At 39.2% G+C, this 25,117-nt stretch overlaps 1 protein-coding gene across 7 annotated transcripts in view; it reads left to right on the top strand.

Annotated features, from left to right (window-relative positions):
* The window catches only part of plch2a (phospholipase C, eta 2a), a 163,430-nt gene that overhangs the window by 97,732 nt on the left and 40,581 nt on the right, over positions 1–25,117 (top strand). For all 7 annotated transcript variants that reach the window (XM_066691113.1, XM_066691111.1, XM_066691109.1 and 4 more), the window contains 4 exons: positions 6,958–7,104; positions 11,709–11,952; positions 14,098–14,227; positions 21,325–21,495. In XM_066691113.1, the coding sequence (XP_066547210.1) occupies positions 6,958–7,104; positions 11,709–11,952; positions 14,098–14,227; positions 21,325–21,495 (692 nt within the window). The remainder of the gene's footprint in view (positions 1–6,957; positions 7,105–11,708; positions 11,953–14,097; positions 14,228–21,324; positions 21,496–25,117) is intronic.

Here is a 25,117-nt window from a genome sequence, read left to right as displayed (position 1 = left end):
AATAATAATCACAGTGTATAATTGGTCTTCGTATTGGGTTTCCCTCACAGATGCTACCTGCCTTCAGCAGAAATTCCTAGTATCCTCACCTCTTAATAGTTGAAATTCGATGTAGTTAGTTAGGTAGTTTATGGTAATGATTATTCACATGAACAGTATTCCAACACAAAGGTGCTGTCTCAGGTTCTGTCAGTCCTGCAAGTGGTATTCTTGATTAAATAAGGTCCCTTCTAATTGGACAATATATCTTGTAGCACGGTGGCCCTTTCTCTTTGCAAGAAACTTGTATGGAACTATTTTTCCAATCACAGTGTATTAGTAACTGCATTAAAGTGAGAAATGTCTCATAATTAGGTTCTGTTAAATTGCATTTTTTATTTTTGACTGTTTTATTTGATAACTCCGTGTGTAATTAGACATGTACAGCAGTAACAATTGTAATATAATATCTCTGACGTGTACACGTTTATATTAATGAAAGTAAGTGTGATTGATGAGAGAAATAACCATTCTTTTTTTATACTTTGTTACTGACGTAAAATGTCCTTTTCCCCCAAAGTTGATGACAATATGAACTCTCAATGCTTTCATTTCCTTTTGCCGAAAGACAAAACGGCACGTCATCATTAAGCAAGCGGGATATGGGCTGGGCTATTTTTAGTGCTTGTTTTCGTGGTCTTTTCGAGATTGCAATAATTTCATTCTCTTTGGAAATGACAGGAGCAAGTTTTGCATTAGCCTCATAATTGAGTCTAGTGTTTTACGTCAGTAGACAGGATACCTCTGAGACGGTGGCACCTGCAATAGTGGGGTCAGCATATGGGGCGGCTCGCAATCCCCTGAGATTAGACGGAGAGAAGCAAAATAGCTCTGTCTCGCATGTTTAAGTGTCCCAGATTCCTCAGGGATTTCACCTCGGGGTCTGTTGCTCTTTTCGTGCCATGATGCCTGAGAGAGTATCACGTTTTTTTTTCCCCTGTGTGTGCGTGTGTATGTGTGTGTGTGTCAAGCTCTACTTCCATGCTACATTTTAAAGTATTTTCCTTATGTCATCTACCTGATTTGTAGTGAACTTTACCTTCCCTAAGTCCTAGCTTTAAATAGACTAACCGATTGTCTGCTCGGGTTCTCTTTCCTGTTGTCAGGTTAGTCTTCTCCTCACCCAACTTGTAGTACCAAGCATAACTGCATGAGAAATGTAAACTGGCTGACTGGCACAAATAACGACATGGCTGTTACGGTTATGCTTGGCACTACAAGTGTATAACTGACATTCAGACATACTGCAAGCACATTAAAAAGTATTATTACTTTTTAAAATCATTTCAGTCACACTCAGAAAACAGGCCCATAGTCACAGATGTTATCCTCAGTATTAACAAGTAAAACACCCCTCAGTTGTTTTCATTATCTGTAATAGGAAGCCAATCTGTTAAAAGTCAGAATGATTTGTAGTTGCTTTTATAACCATTTTGCCTGGTTTATTTAACCACAGTAATCCTGCCAAACCACAGAATCATTCTGCAGTCATGTAGCTTTCCTTCTGTATAGCAGTTGTATGAATAATTTCAGATTGATAATTTCTCTGGTAGTTTGTACACTCAGCACATCATTGAATGGGAAATATGGCATTGTATCTGTTTTGAATGGCGGGGTTGGGGACCATGTGTCAGTGGAAATATTGTATTTTATCCATTGGTGTGTGTCATTGTTTCTAAGGTGCTTTTAACAAGAGCCTCAGAATCGCGCACAGTGCTGGGGTATGTGGCGCGCAGTTCTTGGCTTTCTGGAAAATACATGGGATCGTTTTTGCGGTGCTTTAACCCTGACCCTAGTTTCCATGGAAACTGGCCTAGAACCAATAAAGAGTTGAAGGCGAGTAAAGGAGCTCTCTGTGGACAAGTGCTTGTCAGACGCCCCGTAGCTCTGCACAATGCGCTGGATGGAAGTGTTCACTCTGTGTTTTGGCTAGTAACCAGGTTATTGGAAACCTTTCAAGCCCAGCCTGCAGTGATTCTGATCCCATCAAACTGACGAGCGGCTTTGACAGGCAGGGATGAGATCGAAACAAGGTTTTGATATTAAAAAAATAAATACTTTAGCTGACATACCAAGCACAAGGCACCTCGTCCAATCGCTGAAGTGTTCGTATATGATCAAGCATCTGATATTATTCATAGTAGTAACATTTTATTTGCAATTGTATTGTACGTGATAAAATGTGCCGAATTGCAAGATGTTCTGATGTACTTTCTTTCTCCCCTCATTGTGTATCGCAAAGAAAGTTTGCAGATTTCTCCAACAAAAGCACACTACGTTTGCCTCACGCACAGATGTTGTTGCAGCCCCCCCCCCCCCCCCCCGGACTGCATTCATTGCCGCAACACTTTCTCCTGATTCACAAGTGTGTGAAACATTGATAGCATGCAGCATAAACATAATCAGACACTAGAATCAGGGCGCTGATAATGATTATGGGCCAATTTTATAATTGCCACTCCACATTTATATGCATTCGGTTGCAGGGCAGCTTATGAAGCACATTCATTTCTGTAGCAAATTATTTGGAGACCGTACTTAATGATTCAAAAGGTTGCTGCATGAAGAGCTTGCCTACCTTTAGCACATCCTGTGGCCAGATTATAAAGAAATGTAGGGTAATTTTCACTGGCTGTGATTCTATAAGAGGGGTTTTAAAATGTATCCTGCATTTGAATGTAAAAACTACTAGATTAGATTATGTCTGTTATATTGTCACAAACTCCGCTAATTAAACAGGAACTCACTCTTTTAATTCCTAAAAAAACATTCAAACCGACTGATTTAAAATAAAATAAATACATTCTTGCAGTTTTGAAAGCAGATGGCAAAACTGTAGCTATCCCCATATTGCAAAGGAGATGGAGCTTCTGTCTTTTTCTGTGCTTATTAACTCTGAGAAATTCATGCATTCTTTCAGAAGCTCAGTCATATCTGTTCAGTCGTAAACTGCAGTAATGGTGTTCCTTATTTCTGTGTGCTTTTGGAAGCGGGTTTAGAGTAGATGAATCTCTTTCATTTCTTCAAACCCCAGAGGTATATGAAACAGAGGTTTATTGAAAAACAGAATCTTGTGTACTGAGAAATTCCTTCCATTCATTTGGTGCTGCAGAAGTTTGGTTTATAAAATAAATACTTAAAACAGTATTGTTACTTAAACAGTGAATGCTGACACAAGTTTAAGGTTTGTTGCTTAAAAAAAACACAATTAATTGATCAGGAATGCCCTTTGACCTTTGCAGCATGTGTTCAGTAGCAAGTGAACTTATGTCTCGCCTGTGACAGAATAAATTGACTTCAAATTAAAATGTACTTTTTAATTTAACTACCAAATAGATAGTTGCAAGTTTGCAGCCCATGCTGATTAAGCAAGGCAATTAAACTTTTACTAGACAGTCTACCCTGAGGGAAAGAATAGTTTTAAAACGATGTTAAGTGATTGAGAAATTTTATGTCTTCTTTTCCGGATAGTGGAAATTGACTCTTCATGTGAATTTAGAAAATGAGTCTGACCTACAGTACATATTCAAGTTCATTTAATACTAATATGACTTTTTAATATTATATTTTATTAAAACGTAGTGATGTGAATCATCCGGTATTTAGAGGTATTGCCAATTGTGAAGTGACTAATACACACTGGATTCATGTATGTCCTGTGTAGTCATTCATGTCTCAACCAGACCCAAAGGCTATAACACCACAGATTTCTGTTTATTGTGATTCATTTTGTTGTTATGCTTCAAGAGGCGTGTGGGGGTGCAGGGGGCACAGGAAAGGCAAGGCATCTTCAGAATCCAGCAATGTCTTGAGAATTGTACGAGCTGTTTTGAAAAATTATCTATATCACAGGGGACTGATGTATTTTTGCGCTTTGCTGAGGCAAAAACATTAGCAATTACTTGTCCTAACCACTCCGGATTAAATGAATTAAACAAATCATTATACATGCAGAACAGGAAATGAGGTAGCTCTTTGTTAACAATTTATTAAAACTGTGCTTTGTATTGATCACTGTATTCCTGATCAAACTCCTATGCTTAGGAGCTAATTGGAAATCTCTTTGAAATTATAGGCTTTACATTTTTTCTTGCTGGTTTTCATAAAATAAATACATGCATAGATCTTGTGCAAAAGGTCCTCAATAGGGTGTTACTTTTAGATCTTTCTTTGTACCACGCTGCTGTGACAAATATCCTGAAATGTAAGCCATTTTATTGTTAGGTAACAAACATCAAACTCCCTATGCAAAATGTGAGTGCCTCAGATATTGGCCTTGCTGCCCTGTGCGTTGGGCCTCTATGCCTTCCGCTTTCGTGTTTCTGTGAGATGCTTGCTCTCCTCTCAGAATATTACTGCAGATTATTGCTTAATAGTATCTCTGCCTTGATCCACTGCTGATGTAATGTCAGTTTAGATGCCCCTCGGTCTTGCTTTCGTTCACGACAGAAATCTTTTGCGACTAGGAGAGGCGGTGGATTAAATGCTTAATGTTCTGTCCTTTCAATCTCCGTGTTTTTTTTTTTTCTCCTTTTTCTCAGCATTGTTTAATGTGACGTTTATATTGCAGTTTGTGTCTCTCACTACATCTTGCTTGGAGGTCATCAGCTGGCACAAAATACTGATACATTTGAAATTGTGCAAATGTCTGGATTGTAAAGGAGATATTTTAAATTCATGCAGTTTGTGGAAAGACTGGAGCAGACCCCCTTTGCTGGGCTTACAATATGGTATCACTGCCAAGTCCCATTAACTCTTGGTGCACTTGCGGCAATTTTGCCATGCAGTGGGGTACCATTGAGCATTAGGACTTGCCTCGTCTTCAATTAAAAGTGATAAACATTGTGGCATAATTCCCGCTCTGCTTGTTCTGTGCTGCAGCGTCGGAGGCTTGTGTTGCACGGCGTAGCAGCTGTTTTCTTTGTTTATGCCCACGTGCAGATTCTAATGAGCTGCCATTATAAAATTCATGTCCCTGTATGGAATTTGAACTACAAAAACGGAAGCAGTTTAATTTCAGCGCAGTTTGTATACAAGACATGCACCATTCAATTATTTATACACTGCGGGTAATGTTACATGATGCAGAATGGCAGGGGGGGAGAGCCAGTGGGCATGGGGTTGGTTAATATATTGATTGAGCTGAGCAATTGTGATAGTAGAACTCAGTCTGAGATGAAAAAAAAAAAAAAGTCTTACAGTAGTGCCATTTGCCGCATCCAAATGGGAGCCTGCAACGAGATGCCAAAACATGTCATTACGTTTTTTTGATCTTTCATGCTGCAAAAAGATGTAAAATGTGTAATAATAAATTCTGTGATCTTCCATTTAAAATCTTTTTGTGAATTCACCTAACTTGCCACTGGGGGTGACTTTGTGTGAAATTGGCAATGCCCTGTGTTATTGATGTATTTATTTTACTTCCAATCTTCTCTGTAGATAACACAATTGGTCCAGGATTTAATGGTCTGATTCTCTCAAACCTGATTATATTGTAAGTCTTTTAAATCAATGAGGTCTTACCGCTGGAATTTAGTTGTTCGCCAACAACTCAACAAAGCAGAGCACCGTGTCGACTAAAACTCTTATAATTTTCACTCCTGCAGCAGGTTTAGGAGATCCTCTGATTATAAAATGTACATAGCATGCATCGGTTGTTTCTGCTTAAGTTAATACTTTAGTGATTTACAGTGTTGTAGCAAAATTACCGCCCTGCTTGATTCTAGACTGGAATAACACCAAATTGAATAATGTATGGATTTCTACCTATCAGTTCTCATTCCATGTGTTAAAGAAGTTCTGTCTGTCTAGATAAACTCTACACAAGACCGTGAGAACATATATATGGTCACATATATTTTTAAATACAAATTCTGTGAAGATTTAATATATTAACAGGTATAAGCTCCTGTCTTCTACTTCTACAGGAATTTTAATAGACTGCAGTGTTTGTAGGGCGATATTTCAGCAGTGCAGTGTGGAAGTATGCAAATAAAAATGCAAACATGCTTGTGTTAGAGTTGTAATGAGCTGCATGCTCAAACCATAGCTTGGAGAGATTTCAGAAAGCTCAGTCCAGCTGTGGGTTCATTGTCCGGTTGTCTCCAGCCCAAGCACTGGCCGCGTCTAATGTGCATTCAGCCCAGAGGCTCCCACTGTGTGTTTGTGTCCAGATCTTCCCTCTTGGGTCACAGACTGTTATGCCTGAATGCATGCATGCGTTGACATTTCAGATGCAATTCCACTTTGTTTATTGTACAATATAGGTTTTTGTTTATCTGTCATGGAAAGTATGATAAAATGAGAACTAGTGTTGTGTGTCTTCGGCGGGGTGGGTGTTCAATTTCACACTTTCACACTGCAATCGTTTTATTCTGTTTACATTAGAAAAAGCAGGCAGGGATGGGTTTATCAGATGCAAAGCTATAAGTCAATAAAATACAACTTTCACCATCTTATAACACCATCCCCAAATAGTATAGAGCTGTCCTTCAGCACTTAAGTAGAACCCCAAAATCTTCACATTTTGGCAGCAGTGAGAGGTAGAAAAACATAACATCCAATGTGTTTAAAAATCCATTAGAGACTGGGTATTTTCCTAGGAGGGCTACCTACTGAGATTTGATGCTTGCCAATCAAACAGGTGGTTTGATACCCAATAGCAGAACAGGGATCGACAGCCTGTTTGGTTAACGAGAGACAGTAGAGGGAAGTCAACCTTCCTGGTGCTGCATCTCCGGAGAACCCCTGAAGACCCAGTTTACATTTAGAGCATCTGTTTGCAGCATTTTCACTGAAGTCAATTTTCAGTATACTGCTGGTTTTCTGACTGAGTGTCGGCACATATGGATGGATGGACAGGCAGAGCATCTGTTAACGTCCTCTTCTCTCTCTCTCTCTTTCCCTGCCCTCTAACAGTGGAGCGATGTATGAGCGCCATGCAGACGGGCACTCAGATGGTGAAGCTGCGCGGGAGCTCCAAGGGACTTGTCCGCTTCTACTACCTGGATGAACACAAGTCCTGCATCCGCTGGCGGCCCTCCAGGAAGAACGAGAGAGCCAAAAGTAAGCTGCCGCGATCATAGCTTTGTGGGTCCTAACGCTTCCTAAACTGGGGCATGGGAAGGGGCATGGTGTGAGATTGGTTGACCTCATGAGCCACAGCTGTGCAGGGGCAGGTGGCTGCTGGGTAATAACAGTACTGTCCCATCTTTTAACTGTGTGGCCATGTGTAGTGACTGAGGCTTATTCTACAAAATAGGATAGACATTGAAATCAATAAGAGAGACGTTGTTCTGCAGTGGTCCTTGGTCACACATCGTTTAAAACAGGTGGAGAACAAGTTTAAGTGTAGTTCTTATTTGATGATCAACAAATTCTGAGGGATCTTCTCCAGCCATTTGATTTAGAAGAAGTTAGGATGAAAAGTAACTGCTAAGTAAAGGTATCTTGGCTTCTGTCCAGAAATTATTCCATAAAAAATAATGTGGGATATGGAATTAATTAATATGAATTTCAATACTTTTAATTAATAATAATTTAGAGGTTTGGTTTAAATAGTAAAGATATACTTAAGCTGGCTACCTATAGGAGAAATTTAATCAGCTCCTTTTGAATACTCAATTATTTATCAAGTGTAATTGAAAAGACGTGTGTCAGTTGGTACTAAACAACACTCATCATCAATTCAGGAGAAAGGGAATGAGCGCAGAGAGGTCACATTCTTGATCAAATAGATAAAACAATTAACTATTATGATGATGATGATGATGATGCTTTCTTTTTCACTCCGTAACTGTTGTAGTTTAGTCAAAGGTCTAATGTGTCCAAGTTGTTGTTGGTGTTATTTTTTTAATCATCCATTAACAAATAAACAACTGGAACCAAAGGTTTCGATTTATTTTTATTTTTTTTTTTTTATATCATCAGTAACATCAGTCAGGTCAGCTCATGCTTTATTGAGAGCCCCTCTGACCGCTTACTGTCTGATGTTGTTCCAAGAAGCCTCTTCCCTCATCTCTGTGGTAAACCTTCTTGGGGCTGTCTGGTGTCACCGACAGTGTTGTTTTCATACATTATTTATTCCCAATCTTGTGCTGCAGGGACCTCATTCTTTCAAAAGCAAGAGACTGTAATCTCTTTGATCACTTGATAATAAAAGGTCCTTATTTAGGTTAGTAGCAGGAGGAACCCTTTCCTCTAAAAATGCATTCTGAATACAGACATGGCTCCAGGAGACGAGACCCAAGTTTAATTCATAGGAGATCACATCGAATACACATCACTGATGTAATAACATTAGTTGTTTTAATGAATGACAGAATATCTATATGTTCACAATAGTGCATCTAACGCGTGCTGATTAAATCTAAATTATGACACTCCGCCGGGGTTGCTGGGGCTGTGGTGGTTAATGAGGATGAATGATCTGGGATTAAATGGTTTCCCCAGTCAGGGCTGGAGATCAGAGGTCAGTAAGTGTTCATTGAAGTCATGGCATGGTCTGTTCTGTCCTCACTTCTGTCTTCTCCACAATCTGGGCTCTAATCTAGCATTAGGGCCCTCTTTGTGGCTTTCTTGGAAATATGCTGGAAGTTACAGTGTATTACGAGTGCAAAGATATCCATTTTATAGCCAGAATGGCTTTAATTTTGCATTGACAAACTAATATTTTTGAAGGGTTTGGTAAACAAATGCACTTAACGGCAATATGCTCTAGCTGAGGTGCTCCTGGTTTAACAGACGGGCAAGGCCCTCAACTGACCTTATTTTTGCTGAGAGTGAAATGCATGTCCTAGTGTTTCCAAAATGATTATGTAGGCCTATATCACCACCTTTCTCAATAATGAGCCGTGTTTCTCAGAGAGAGGAAAAATACAGAATGTTTTTGTTCTCGTCTCTTTTTTAGCCCTTGTGCGTGCAGGACCACTCTGCACTGTACAGCTGTCTGATCCCCTGACCCTCCTTGCCTGTAGACCTAAATCTGGGGAATGGGTGAACGTGGTTTTGTCAGCCGTCACAAAGTAACCGTAGGCTTTTACACAGCTTGGCCAGGTCAGGGTTGTTGCTGAAAGCAGCTCCTTTCAACATTGCAACCCAATGTTTTTTTAGTTATTTTAATTTTGTACTTACTGCGGTTTGAGAGCTCTCGTGCTCTCTGCTTGCATTCGGCCTGAATGGATCTGAAGTCATTTTTCCCCGGCCTTCTAGAACGACAATTAATTTCTGGAGTAATGCATATGAAAACAGGTTGGACTTCAGTTTTGTTTTCAGTCAGCCGTGTTTTACAGCCTCTGTTTTGAATAATCAGCAGGTAAAACTGTTGTATTACCTTTTCAACTCGAATCCCCTTAAAAGGAAAGACAGACGTTAATTAGCACCTAAAAGCTATCGCTGCATAATGTGATTTTTATTCCTAAAGGTTTAAATGCAAAGTGAAGTGTCTGGGCTGTGCCGTCTTCTTCACGATGCTGCTTTCTGTGCAAAAGTATCTGTTGTCTGATGATTAACATTGCCAAGGCAATTAAAGCATTCCCACTTAAAGAAACTTGAGCAAAAAAAAAACATGTGAGCGTTATATTGATATATACACTCACCTAAAGGATTATTAGGAACACCTGTTCAATTTCTCATTAATGCAATTATCTAACCAACCAATCACATGGCAGTTGCTTCAATGCATTTAGGGGTGTGGTCCTGGTCAAGACAATCTCCTGAACTCCAAACTGAATGTCTGAATGGGAAAGAAAGGTGATTTAAGCAACTTTGAGCGTGGCATGGTTGTTGGTGCCAGACGGGCCGGTCTGAGTATTTCACAATCTGCTCAGTTACTGCGATTTTCACGCACAACCATTTCTAGGGTTTACAAAGAATGGTGTGAAAAGGGAAAAACATCCAGTATGCGGCAGTCCTGTGGGCGAAAATGCCTTGTTGATGCTAGAGGTCAGAGGAGAATGGGCCGACTGATTCAAGCTGATAGAAGAGCAACTTTGACTGAAATAACCACTCGTTACAACCGAGGTATGCAGCAAAGCATTTGTGAAGCCACAACACGTACAACCTTGAGGCGGATGGGCTACAACAGCAGAAGACCCCACCGGGTACCACTCATCTCCACTACAAATAGGAAAAAGAGGCTACAATTTGCACAAGCTCACCAAAATTGGACAGTTGAAGACTGGAAAAATGTTGCCTGGTCTGATGAGTCTCGATTTCTGTTGAGACATTCAGATGGTAGAGTCAGAATTTGGCGTAAACAGAATGAGAACATGGATCCATCATGCCTTGTTACCACTGTGCAGGCTGGTGGTGGTGGTGTAATGGTGTGGGGGATGTTTTCTTGGCACACTTTAGGCCCCTTAGTGCCAACTGGGCATCGTTCAAATGCCACGGCCTACCTGAGCATTGTTTCTGACCATGTCCATCCCTTTATGACCACCATGTACCCATCCTCTGATGGCTACTTCCAGCAGGATAATGCACCATGTCACAAAGGTCCAATCATTTCAAATTGGTTTCTTGAACACGACAATGAGTTCACTGTACTAAACTGGCCCCCACAGTCACCAGATCTCAACCCAACCCATCTTTGGGATGTGGTGGAACGGAAGCTTCGTGCCCTGGATGTGCATCCCACAAATCTCCATCAACTGCAAGATGCTATCCTATCAATATGGGCCAACATTTCTAAAGAATGCTTTCAGCACCTTGTTGAATCAATGCCACGTAGAATTAAGGCAGTTCTGAAGGCGAAAGGGGGTCAAACACAGTATTAGTATGGTGTTCCTAATAATCCTTTAGGTGAGTGTATATGTATATATATATATATATATATATATATTATATTTATATTAACTTAATTTCAAAGAGCATGTGAGCATGTGACTTGGGTTTGTGGGTCTGCAGTAAAATATGCCTATTTAAGTAATTGATAACACGCTCTCGTCCTCTCTATAGCACAATATATGAGCATATGTATATTTACAGCTCATCCTACTGTATAGTAATCAAAACATTATAAATCGTGGAGTTTATTAACTGCACCATTATCGTTGTTTCTGGAGATCATTTTATATAGGAAGTTGTAATATAAAAAATAACAAATAACAAAGGGCAGCAAGGTGCTTGTCAGTCTGAGCTGAAAAAACCTAAAGGGACATCATGCTGGCCTTGGAATTTCTCTGTAGTGGGGAAGGCAAGTTGATTTGCATCTAATTGACTGTAATACACAATCTTTCCTTAGCAGGTGTCCATGGAGTTCAAACTCTCGGCCCGGGCATCATTCTGATGTGTTCAAGGTCATTTTGAACTCCACTAATTAGACTCATTGGCTGAAATCTGGAAACGGACTCATATTTGAGTCTCGTTTGATCTTGTTTCCGCATTGCAGTTTAGTGAACAGTACCCGATGAAAGAAAAAACACATGCTAAATTGACTATCTCATTACAAAGAGCATTTCAAAGCTACACAACACATGGCGGATTAAATGCCAGTGAATTCAAAGTGTGTAGGATCTTGTAACCTCCACGGTGTTATCAAATTTAAAGAAATGTCTCCCTCTGAGAATCCAACTACGCCAACTTTTATTGAACTGGAAAGTTTTCTTGGTAATTAGTATCTTCTATATTTTTGAAACCTTTATCATTTATTTTTTCTCTCCATTTTCTAGTTTCTATAGATTCCATCCGCGAGGTGTGTGAAGGGAAGCAGTCTGAAATCTTTCAGCGTTATGCAGACGGAAGCTTTGATCCAAACTGCTGTTTCAGTATTTACTATGGGGACCACATGGAGTCTCTTGACCTGGTGTCTACAAATGCAGAGGAGGCAAGGACCTGGATTACTGGCCTCAAGTACCTCGTGGCTGGCATCAGTGACGAGGACAGCCTTGCCAAGAGACAGCGGACCCGTGACCAATATCCTTTCTGTCACTGCACATCCTAAAGATTAAAATAGGCAGGCGCGTCCCTTTGGAAGCCATGAATATAGAATAACGTCTTCACAGAGAATGGCGCCAGATTAGAGTTCCCCGTGTAAACTTGAACAACGTTATCGGATTGGTCCCGAAAACAACAGTATCAAGGTTTAAAAAGATGAAATATATACAGAAAGGGGGAGTTTTGTGTTGACAGACTTGTATTCACCATACAAAGATTAATTATAAGAACCCTGAATTTAGGCGATATAAATGATGTTTCTGACATCTTGCGTATCAACATCAGACTTCTCAGGGAGCTAAACCAGAGCAGGTATAGATTTAAAACTGTTATATATATATTACTGGGTATGCTAGACATGACATATAGTCAGTCCTAGAGCTGTAGTGTTTTTATTTATTCAAGTTGAACAGCCTGCCTGAGCGCAATCTTCCTTTTTATAGTCTTCAATGAGCTTAAACTGTGGTCGGCTTCTGCTTCTTATTGCGCCGGTAATGATCCTGCCCACTTAAACAATAATGCCGCCCGCACAAGTTTTGTAGTTATTACAAAGAATTTCCTGAGAGCTGCCTCTTGTCTTTTGTTACCTCCTCCAAGTGGCAGAGGGCTACTCCTTCATTAAGCGGGCAGCTCTTCTGCAATTATGTGTGGAGTACAAAGTGTATAATGAGCAGAATGACAGATGTGAAAGGCGCAGTTGCTTCGTGTGCGCACAAGGCGAGGGAGATGAAAGGTTGTCAGGGTTGAAGTGAAGGGGAGTTGGAGAGAAGCTTGACTCGGAGATGCCGGCAACTGGAGGATCAGAGGATCATTGAGATGCAGCAGCAATGACGCCTGAATTAAATGTTGAATTGCCAGGTGAATATGCATTGCGTATTAGTCGGACTGTTGGCAGCCATGAATATTCCATCTGTTTGAATAGATTCAGATTGTTTAATGACCCTTATGGGCATATCATGGCTGGACTAATTTCTTCGGGGGCAGGAAGTATGAATAAAGGTCAGCTATGTCAATCTGTGCAAGTGCGATGTTATACACACTTCCTATACTGTTACTGTCACGCTCTGCATAGAGGAAAATAAGCTCCTCACTTCACCGGTAATTGTTTCTCAGATTTTGCAAATACGGTATTATAAAATAGTACCTCTACCTTTCGTCATGGTATCTGAATTTGCAATTTAGTGTGGATAATATCACTTCGAGTGTAAACAATAAACAATATTTTATCGAACATCTCTCCATATAAATTGACTCGTTCTTGGAGTCTTGTCGATGGTGTACCTTTCAGGGATGTGTTGGCAAAGCGCTTCTGAAATGAAATTAAGTGCATGTGTAACTTCATTGTAAGCTCACAGTATGATTTGGTATTACTATTCACAGCCTGGAAGGAACTACAGTGGAATGTGGGACATAATCCTATTGGTCTACGCTTTAATTCACACATTACTTTTATTTCAATTCAGCCTAGAGGTTTTAGACTATTAGACTCTCCGATTCTCCGGCCATCTGTTCAGCAACACACTTAGCAGATTCTTTATGCTTTATGTTGATAGATCAGGCTTTCTGTTTTAGGCATTTTAGATTGCTGCCTTTGAGGCATTATTGAACACTGTCAGTTTTAAATTACTTTTATACCTGGAATATGCACTGACTAAACGCCCCAAGATATACTAATTTAATCACATTTAGTAGCCTACATACGTTGGTCAATTATGTCAATAAGTCACTTCTATAATCTCTCCATTCAGCAATTTTCACACTTGACAGTAGTGGAATTTTGTAGCATACTAAGCCATGCCAGAGGTCTATTTCTTATTAACTTTTTTTTCGTTTTTTCCATCCATATAAGTCGAGTTCAGTTTGACTTTTTTTAGATCACCGTGTCTGTTCCCCCAGCTAGCGTCCAATTTGATATGCTGGGCCTGTTTGTGTATTCGTCTGTTTATTTAGTCAGAAACATCATGCCCATGTGCTCCCCTTGGGTGTATAGTAAATGGTTGTTACTCTCCTCGGAAGCAAAAAGATGTTCCACTGACAGTTTCAAATCATTATTTCATTATGTAGAAGACTTTAGGCGTCTTTGTTTTTCTGATGAATGTGGTTTACTCTTAACTCTCATGTTACGTGGCTGAAGCAGACGTTTACAGAAGCAGATAAAAATGGCGACGGCAGCTTGAGTATCAGTGAAGTTTTGCAGCTCATCCACAAACTGAACGTCAACCTTCCCAGACAGAAAGTGAAACAGATGTTTAAGGTAAGGGAACTATTTCTTAATATTGTATATTTGATGCATGCTTGTTTGTTTCGCAAGATCTCTTGAGAATTGATACGTTAGTCTTCTTAAAATGACACATTCAAGTGTTTAAATACTGAACCTGTATTTGTAAATGTGTGTTTCTCAGTCTCTTGTTGTTTTTTCACTGCCTCATATACAATTATTCCTGAGGTTGTCTTGCGGTGCTCTTTTTGAACCCAGTACCTCTCTTATATCTGAAGAAGGGCATTACAATAACAGAAGTTGGCAGTAATCTTACAAGCCAGTTGCACAGGTTGATGGGTATATTCAGTATTTATTCATTCTTAAAAAAAAAAAACAAGACAAACACCTACCGATCAAAGATAATAAAAGCAAGAGAAGTGAATCCTTATTTCCATTCAGCAGACTGAAAACAATGATAATGGAAGAAAAATGAGAGAGCAGCGGCTTGTTAAGTCTGAACGGGAGATGTTTAATTCAGTACAGTTTACGAACGGTGTAAATGTTATAGCTGCGGGAAGACTGATGAGTTGATCCAGTTTTAAGCTCTTATCTGGTGCCAGTCATGGCTTCTGCATGGCTGTAGTTGTTTGTGTACACTGGACACGTCACTCGACAAGGTTTACAGGCTCCTGAAGTAATGTGTAATACTCTTTGCTTCTGATCTGGTTATTTATAGTGTAGCTTCCTTAGATGTCTGATACCCTTGTCTACAGTTCGACAAGTGAGATTGGCTCTGATCGGACAGTGATAGATAATTACCTGAAGAGTGTTTAGAAAACTTTGTAATACATGGATAACTTTGCATGTAGGGTACTAAATGGCATGTATGTGTGAAGGGGAGGATTGAATAATACATCCACGTTGTTTAGTTTCCCTTAATGAGCTGTTCTTCGTATTCAGGAGGAGTGTTAACGTTCACAATTAACAGGCTGCATTTGAGACTCTCAGGTCCACACTTCATGCTGTTCCTCTGTCCACTCTTCATATCAATCAGGAGGCCGGACACACGGTAGCAATGCTCTACGCTGAATGTCAAGCGCAAGCAATTAGCTGATGAAGAACCCTGAGGCTAAATCCTGGCATCCGCATCGCACGGCTAACCTTGAAAAGCAATCTTTTGAAAAATCGAAACGGAATAAAAAATAATTCGCCCTTGTGAATGAGGTGTCAGAGATGTGTTTTATCGTCACATGCGCATGAAGGTTTCATGAGTTTCACGTTTTATCCGAGTGTTGAAATGCAAGAGACGACCGAATTAAATAGACGTAACAGAAGGTTATCTTACGAGAGTGTAACAGTGACAGCTGTAGCAAAAGTTTTCCTATTAGCAGAGATGCAAATTAGACTCCCATTGGACAGCAGGCCAATCCAGTTCCAATTGTATTATTTGTGACGTCTTTAACAAACTGATGTCATGAAGCAAAAAGGTAAATACATTTTATAGCAACGTGAGATATTTTTTAAATCTTTAAAATCCTGCACCTAGGCTTACATACAAGATCAATGGCATTTTGAATCCATTTATGTTTATACATTATTATTTTTATTTTTTTAACTGTCTACTATGTATAAGGTTTGAGATCAATAATTAAGATGTCTATTTATCTGATCTTTTTTTTCCCTTTTTTAATTGTACTAGAACATTTTTCTTTCACAAACATCAAAGTTGTGATAAAGGACAGTATGTGGCAGCTGTAAAGCAGTGTTTCCCAACACTGACAGCAACTGCCGGTGTTTCAGCCCTGCTGCCGCATTGACAGTTCTTTGACGATCAAATAAAAGAAAACCACAATCATGTATTAAGAAAAAAATCCACCCATGGGTTTCCGGAGAAACATTAATGACTCAAATCTCAGTGTAGGCTGATAATTACTTTACATCGCCATTCTGCCATTCATCAACCTGCGTGCCGTGTGTAATTGAGGTGTATTAATTGCAGCTGTATGAGGTAGACGGATCACAGTTGATGTGGGCTGGAGGAGTTTTCGTTTTCAGCGGCGACGCCAACGTCTGCAACTGCAAAAAGGCTCTTCATCTTATTGGGGTCAGCGGCGTTCTGAGAAGGAAGACAGATTCAGTGGTGTGAACAGCTGCTAGGAGATTAGTACATAGAACTAGACTTGGGGACATTTTCATGGCTGCCATCGTGGCCGGCTTCTCACACTCTTGTGGGTTTATATCGAAGTATTTATTAAGAGTTTGCATAATAAATTGAATAAATGCTTGCTTTTATTTTGATGAACACGTCAGCTTTATTGTTTGTTCTGTTATTTCACAATGGCTGAGGTTTTTTTGTTTTCTATACAAGAGCAGTTAAAGGTACAGAGATGCTGAAATAACCGATGTCAAAGAGTTTCCTAAAAACTACCATGTACTAATGGCCACTGGCCTTGTAAAGGACAGACAAAGAAACCGGCCCTTGCAGAGGAGTTCAGAAACATTAGACATTCATGAACAGAATGGGAAAATAAAGACATTAATTGAACCCGTTGCTCTGATTTCTTGTGAAATAAAAAAATGTGACATTGCTGTTGAGAGGGGAGCAGCATATTAAACACCATTATACTGTAGCAGCACATCAGCACTTATGGAGGAATGAAAAATGCTAATGACCAATGAGAGCATTAAGCAGCAAGAAAGGAACATATAATGATGCTAAATGTTGAAACATTGTATGCTTTACTAAGTAATAGTTCTTATTCATTACAGTGAGTATCAGAGGATCTTTTCTCCAACATGCAGTCCATCGCAGATTTCTCAACCTTACAATAGTTCACAACAGGAGTTACAGGGTGTTATTTGAAGCTTTTTGCTCCGGCGCTTCATTTTTCAAAAAACGATTGTAAAACGTACCTTGAAAATGATTGGGACGTCACTGGCCACTACCAAAACTGGAGCACATTTGTCACGCTTGAGTTGTCATATCTGAGACGTGTAGCATTATACTGATGAGCTTTTGATGTGTCTTTTGCAGACTTTCCAGTTTTGCAAGTGGCATTTCCAATTTTAAAATCGTCCTTTTGAAGTACATCTTTCTTCCCCTTTGAGAATTTTTGTATGTGTCTGCTACAAAAATCAGCACAGCCTGTCTACGTACGGGGTTATACATCTCATTTAGGGATGTCGTCTTCTTTTTACTTATAATAAAGGTTGTTTAGTTCCATATAGTATAGGACAGGCGAATGGTCTCAGTATAATTTTAGATTTTACTCTCTCTTCTAATAATTACATAATGCACCAGACCACTTATGTTATTGTAAATAGATGTGACCCAAATCTAAACACCTGCTTGTTAATTTTTTTTTTTTTTTTCCAAGGCTCATACAGATTATAATGGATGACTAAATACAAGTATTTACAGCACATTATGAGCAGATTAATACAATGAGTTTATTTTTGGTCCAAGTTCCAAATCGATCCCAGATCATAGTGTCACGGTAAGATTTTTGGTACTGCTTCAGTAATTCACTAATTCCTCATCCCAGATTGTGGCTGAGGTTTCTTTTAAATGCCAGCCTGTGTCTTAGTGCGTTATCCTCCCAGACATAATATCCTGTACTTTCCTCGTCTCGTTTCCTCCGGTGCTCTCCTGACACTTAATGAAGTATGCAGGAAACAATTCATCATCGTTAAATGTTGCAACCTTACTCCTCTAAACAATTCTCTTAACACAAAGTAAATTGAATATACTCTTATTGTGTATGGCTTTGGCATGACCTCAGGGGAGCAGTGTTTTGTGTCATGATGTTAACTTGGCTTGGTTAAAACAATAAACTGAGACTTTCTTTTTGATCCCCCCTTTAATTCATCTCCGCATGGGATCAGCTCTTCTCACTCGGTTCTGCTCTGCTCAGCTAGATTCGGTTTTGATTGCGATATATTAGTAAGTAGCTGGATTACATTTCAGAAAGCTGGTATTTGATATTTCGGTATTTAAAATTCCTTTTCTAGCAGGGGGGGGGGATATTCAAGTCTATCAAGAACCAGCTGGATAGAAATGACTGCTGGGAAATCTTACATAACCACACACTTCCGCGACTCGCCTAAAGTTTGTTAAAGTTACTTCATCTTCTAGACATAGCCTTAATGATTGAAATAACTAGCTGGTAAAGAATTTGAATTTAATAAATGGAATGATGATGAGAATGTAACTAATACATTTGTTTACGAGTTAGAAATATATTACTAATGTTTATGCATAAGATCTCTGTATGCATCTTATTTCTCTCTTAAATTAAGACAGTCTTGTATCCCAGTTGGTCTCGTCCCCTCTTTCTCTCCAGCCATGTCACTTTCTGAGCAGGGTCATCTGCCTGAATTCCCATGCGTGTGTGTAGCTGTGGCTCTGTCGACACCACTGGCTGTTTGTGTTTAAATTTCACACACAATTAATTGGGGCCACATGTTCTAATTTGGTGCAGATGGCAGTGGTTTTAATAGACAGTGGTAGTAATCCCATGTTAATGCCTTCCTCAGAAGCCTGTACTCTCACGTTTTGTGCGTCGCGGCACAGAGGACGTAAATCTGCTGCTTTTGAGTGCTTAGGTGAAGAACATGACTAGGGCTTGTGATTTGTACAGAACTGTCCCTCTGATGCTTATATATCATCCCTTTCTAAAACCTTATGCTTGGGGATCCCAGAAACTGCCACCAGTATTGCAGGATGTATCATTATGGGAAGATAACAGTTCATAAATCTCCTTGCAAAACCCTACATCTGTACTTCATTGGATTTGCTTTTCTTTTATGTCTTAAGAAGACAATCAAACAGAATTTCAAGGTTGCAAATGAGTTCTTGATGAACCAAGCTAGTCATGCTCCTTTAGTGTTTCTCTACAGCGTTGCCTGCATCTCTAAAGCTTTGACACGGAAGAGAGAAGAGCACAGCTGTGATTTCTTACACGCTTAGACGTTTCTGACTTGGAAAGATATAGTCGGTTTATTACAGTAGTCCCAGTTGGAAATGTAAGGGGTTCAACTTCAAGGGTGTTCTTGATGCTCTTTTAAGAAAATATACATAAAATAAATGGAGTGTCTTCAGTCTGTCAGTTCTGGGAGGATAGCATTGCATTGTACATGGGAGCCTGTTCTTTTCCAGTTCATTGACCAAACTGTGGCTTATCTGTGGTCTGCACTGAAGCATCCATCATTAACGTCAGCCTGGCTCCCAGTGATTTATGTCAGTTGTGAAGTAGCAGTGATTTGGCGGAAATGAAAGCAGATCTAAAGTGTAAATCTGAACTATGAAGCCGCAATTTGCCTTTCAGCCCCCACGAACAAAAAAAAAGGATATGCTGCTTTCTTCTAATATTTGTAGAGTTAATAGCTGAATTATTGAGCTAGGATGGCATCTAGCTTGCCATCTTTCAGTTTAGTTTAAGCATGCCATAAAGACAGGCGTTTTTTCTTAAGTGTAGCCATACAAAAGTGTACAATGTTAAAACCTTTGAATTTTTTCTGTAATTTTTTTTATTTAATCGGAAAATAACTTTTGTTCTGTTTTAGAAAGTAAGGATACAGCTTAAATGAAATAGCTCTTCCCCAAAAGCCACCCATGTCTTTTTTTTTTAAGTGTTTTTTTATTAATCAATGGATGAATTTGGCTACGGAATTGACTATCTTTAATTGGTCACATACAAGTTACAGATATTCAGTTGATTCCAGTATTTATTTATTTATGTTCTGTATGCAGCTGTGTAATAAAATGCAACCAGGGGCTGTTTCTTTGAACAGGCTTTTCATGCTGCAGTCTTGTCTTGCTAGTGGTCAAATTGTCTGAAATAGATTATTACATTAGTGGAGTGGGCAGTATTTTTAAACCACTATGCCTGTTTTTTTTTTTTTTGTTTTTTTTTACAAATTGGGTTCTGTAATAAAAAATGTAAGGGAAACTAAAAGTCTTGCCAGTCTTGGTTTTGTAACTGCTTATGTAAACGATCTCTGAAAGTTTAGGGGTTGTCTGACTGATTTGCTGTAGTCAGAAGATCAAGTGCACTTTTTCATTTGAATTTTCTTCCAGCAACTCGGACTTCGCTTCTATTTTAGGAAAATACCTATATCCCAAGGCATGTTTTTCAAAGGGCGGGTATAATAACTTTGGTATCATGTTGGAATTTCACAACAGTACTCTTTTTAATTTTTAATTTTTGTGTTTTTGGGTTGCAATCATTCTATCCGAGTGATTATTTGATATGTAAGAGCATTGATTCCAACCCACCGCAGCTAACCCCACTGGCACCAATTTGAACATTGAGCTGGGGTTTTGCAGGTTGCTTAGCGTGTAACATTTTTAAAATAAATCTGACATTCGGTTTCACCCAGATCTGCTTTAAATTGAATCTCACCAGGCAAGTGAATATATATATAAGTAGAATTGATTTTCTCTATAGGAGCACACATCCATGTTTCCTTTTCAGTGTGGATGGGGCTTGGGATTCCTGCTTTTTAATTAATTCGGCAAAAGTCAAGTTGATATCTCGCTTTCTTGTTAGCGGTGCTGTTCACATTAACTGCCTTGACTAACAACCTTGCACATGGAGAGACATTAGACCGCTACAGGACTGTGATACCAACAGACAGTACTAATATAGCAACAAATGTCTCTCCTGTCAGAGGATTACAGTGAAAATGTCAAACGCTGTTCGTCTGGGGAAGCAATAGTGGATAGTGTTATAACGGCTCCTGTTCTTTAAATATTTATGATGTGAGGTGTGAGATTGATACTGTCAGCCTAGAGCAATACTACTAGGTAGAACAATGTTTGTCATGGCAGGGTTGGCGCCTGTAGGTCACGAAAATATTGCAGGGGAATAGAATTATTAATTAGTTACAAATATACTTATTGTTGCACATCATTTATAATGTCTAAATGCAGCTTTGATCATAGTGCTATGTCAAGGTATCCACCATTTCTGTCAGCACTGTGTTTTGAGGGGCTGGACAATATTGTTGACCTATCTCGTGGCTGGAATGCACTCTTGTTTTATTTAGTTTTATTAAAGTCTGTTTAAAAGTCAGCCAATAGAACATAATGTTCCTGAGGTCAACTTCTGAGTTTTCTACCTGTTTTGCATCCTCATCTCTTCTTCCAGGAAGCTGACACTGATGATAACCAGGGCACGCTGGGATTCGAGGAGTTCTGTGCATTTTACAAAATGATGTCAACAAGGCGAGACCTGTACCTGCTCATGCTCACCTACAGCAATCACAAGGACCACTTAGACACGGATGACTTGGTCCGCTTCCTGGAGATCGAACAGAAGGTGAGTCTCTCGGCACCTTTACACGTTTCAGCCTCTGTATCGCTCAGTTTGTCATCCATGGTGGATAGAGTGCACACATGCAAGAGCTAGTGCAAACATCTCGCTGTGCTTTCCCTCAAAATCCTCCCTGAATACGAGGGATTTTAATACAACAGTGTATGATTACATGTGTATTGGAGCATGCATATTAAAAAACCAACTTAAAAAAAAAAAAAACAGGTGTGGGTTTGAGATGAAGCCACACTATTGTACATCAGTGGGATATTTGATTAATATTTGACTTGGCTTTCTCTGCAGATTAGGCTTGAGGCTGATCCTTAATAAGACTATTATGTGATGCTGAAGTCCATTTTGATCAGTCCTCTGCGCTTCCACCCCCTTGCTCTCCAAAAATAACCTGAAGGAAAGCTGTGAATGTGGTTTATAAATTGAGCTGCGCATTTTAAGGATTTGGGAGATGTAAGGGCCTGTTCCTTGTATTTGTGCTTCAGTCATGTCTCTCCAATCCTTTTAAAACCTCTGTATCTCCCATCTACGATAAGAAGTAAAATAATGAGTTGATGTGGGTTGACAGGTTCCATCTTAAATTCTGTGGTGTCTTTGCATAAGCAGATGAAAAACCTTTAACATGTTTATGTATTTTTTATCTGCTTGGCCACATTACAAGTTAAAAGTAGAAGAGTTTTTTTAAGACCCCAAAATTGATGCAATTGGGAAATATATAAATAATAGACCTGTATATGTTTTACAAGACGATGTGGGCAAGTGGAACCTACTGCAGGCGTATTTTAAGAGTCTGTGTAGGTAAGGATAGAACATGCATATTGGTATTGGAACATCTTGTACATCTAATTACAATAAATAAGGTTTATTACTTAATCTTGGAATAATATCACTGAATTATTTTAATTTAATTGCAACAACATATTGATATTTGCTTTAGATGGATCAAGAGAAATGGGTGTGCCATAAATACAGCTGTAATCTGAATTCAAAGATATGCTTTCAGAATCTCTAAATGACATACTTCTGATCTACCTATGAGTCTTGTGTAATTTCTGATTAGAAGTTGTATTATCCTATATATATATATATATATATATATATAATTTTATTTTTTTTGGAAATTAAATTATTTTAGGATAAGTCTCTATTTAGTCGGTTCAAAATCTTACCTCAGTGTTGACCAGGAACTGAACTATGATGTCCCCCCCCACCCCACACACAGCATTGGTCTTGCACTGAAAAACGTCAAACGCTGAATTGTTACATAGATTCAACCTTAGGTACACTAAACCTGTCTTCAGATGTATGGCAAATACTTTCACAATCAACAATTAGATAATTGGGCATGTTTCTGCCTTTAGACAAAGTGGAAATTGCTACTCCTGTTTCTGCCTTGAAAATGTTGAGCTTTTCAGGGTTAATGTTCTGAGCCATAATAAATAAATAAATATATAAAAGAACAAAGCACAGAACAACTGCAGGATCCATCCCCTGGGCAACATGAGATTTTAAGATAAAAAACAATGATTACATGGTTCAGAGAGACTGATAAATAACAGAAGCTGTGGCCTGAAATGATGAACGCTGGATCTCTCAGACTCACCGTCAGTCTCTGTTATTTGAGATCATTCTGACCGAGGGTGCACTGAACTGCAGGTGGAGCACAAGCCACCCTAAAAATAAATAGGTCAATAAACCGAATTTGTAAAATCGAGTGATAATATTTCATCTGGGTGCCAAAAAGGTTTCTTACTTGAAGAATCCCCAACGCTGAACATTGACAGGAAGTTAGTCAGGGACCACATATGTTGACAAATGTAAACCCTGAAGAAAACATGTTCAGGCGCTTACAATTATCACTGAACGACTCCACAGGAAATCCTTAGAAAGTCGCCTTGTTTCAGGATGTACAGAATGACTAGACATCTCTTTGCATTGAGCAGAAGTGAGGAGGGATATATTACCTCAGCTGCACAGGTTTAAATACTCTGGATTCTCAGTGCAGCAGACGGCTCTCGTCAAGAGCAACTGTGGCGGCAACAGGTGGATAGGTGTGAGGGTGATTAGGCTGCATGCGCCAGCTTTGAATACAGGATTTCACAAGTTCTGGCTTTAATCTGTCTCTCAATGGCGAGATCCCCCAACTGGCAAGAACGGTTAACCCCTCCATAAGCCCAGCCCATCAGCTTCTGTAATTAAATACATTCCTGTACATGTCCCACTGAGACCCGGCTTAATAGCAACATTGTGTAGCTGCTGGATCAACACCCTTGTGTGTTTGCTTCTCTCTGGGCTTGAAAGTTGTTCTCTGCATCTGGGTATTCCCGTGTGAGGGATATAGATAAAAGTGTATGTGGATTTAAAGTGTAGCAGATTATTCCAGTAATCCCTCGAGATATGCAAAATTAACGTGATTTATAAATGGACATCCAACCAGGAGAATCACGACCACGCGTTTCATAGCATAGAGAGCTGGCAAGAGATCATTTTACTGAAGCTTTGTCATAAATCTGAAATTAAACCATTTAAACTGAATAAATACATTTGAACAATGACTGGAAAGAATTAAGTTGATTTAAATATAACATTTCAACTCCTAAAATGTATGACTAATATAATTACAAAATGTAGAAATAAATTTAGGGCTGCAAGGAGTCACAAATGCAACCAAACACAAAGTGCATGAGCAGGAATTTAAATTAAATCGATTTTAAATTGACTCAAAATTTAAAATGCATTTCTCTTATTGTCTCATCTGAAATGTGTAACAATTCAGATTGTTTGAGAGCATCCCAGAGCAACCAAGAAGGTTCGGTCTCTCTCTGCCCAAGCTACGCAGATCACAAACAGTCATGTGCAGCTGGGTTTGTGGGGAGGAGGCCGGGGCGCTTGCCCAGCCAGTCCAATCAGTTTTGCCTTTGTGAAGCAACATCTTCACCTCCAGCTTGAATTCACATTGAAGAGCCCAGGAAGTTCCAGGAAGCTTGTTAGCTCTTAATGATTAAGATTGTCCTTGATCCCAGTTGAACTTTTAAGTGTCTTTTTATTTTATAGTGCTTTAGATCTATGTAAATTTAAGGCATAATTAATTGACTTGAAAAATCTTTCATTTTGTTATATGAAGTGTAATAGAGTTGTATAAAATATGCTGTCTGTGTAATGTATTTCACATTTCCATTGTTTGCTGTGATAATGCTCCCCGAGTTGCAAATGCAAAGTTTTCCTGTGCATCTCGAGGGATTACTGCTTATCTTACTGTATATATTTTTACCCTGTGTAAGTGGTAGGCGTACTACAATAGAGGGTGTAATTCTGTGCATGCAGCTCCTTGGATTCTTATCGCTCACCTTGTCTCCATTTTGCAGTTATGGAGCAATCACAGCATTGCACTGCGTCACATGGCAGCCGGTGACTAAAACTATAATTACTTCTGTTGCTCTGGGAATTTGCAGGTATATCACATTGTATTTTAGGTGTTTCATCTTAATTTAGTTTGACAGAGTTCTCATTCACCATTTATTCAAGGTGCACTGAATATAATTCCACCTATCAGCTTGGTAATATTTTTTATTTTTCCTTCAGAAACCTACCTTACCTATTAAAAAAAAAAAAAAGA

Source organism: Amia ocellicauda, chromosome 18 (assembly GCF_036373705.1).
Source record: "Amia ocellicauda isolate fAmiCal2 chromosome 18, fAmiCal2.hap1, whole genome shotgun sequence".
Taxonomy (NCBI): Eukaryota; Metazoa; Chordata; class Actinopteri; order Amiiformes; family Amiidae; genus Amia; species Amia ocellicauda.
The sequence above is the reverse complement of the archived record's forward strand: the minus strand, read 5'-3'. Positions and strand labels throughout refer to the sequence as shown.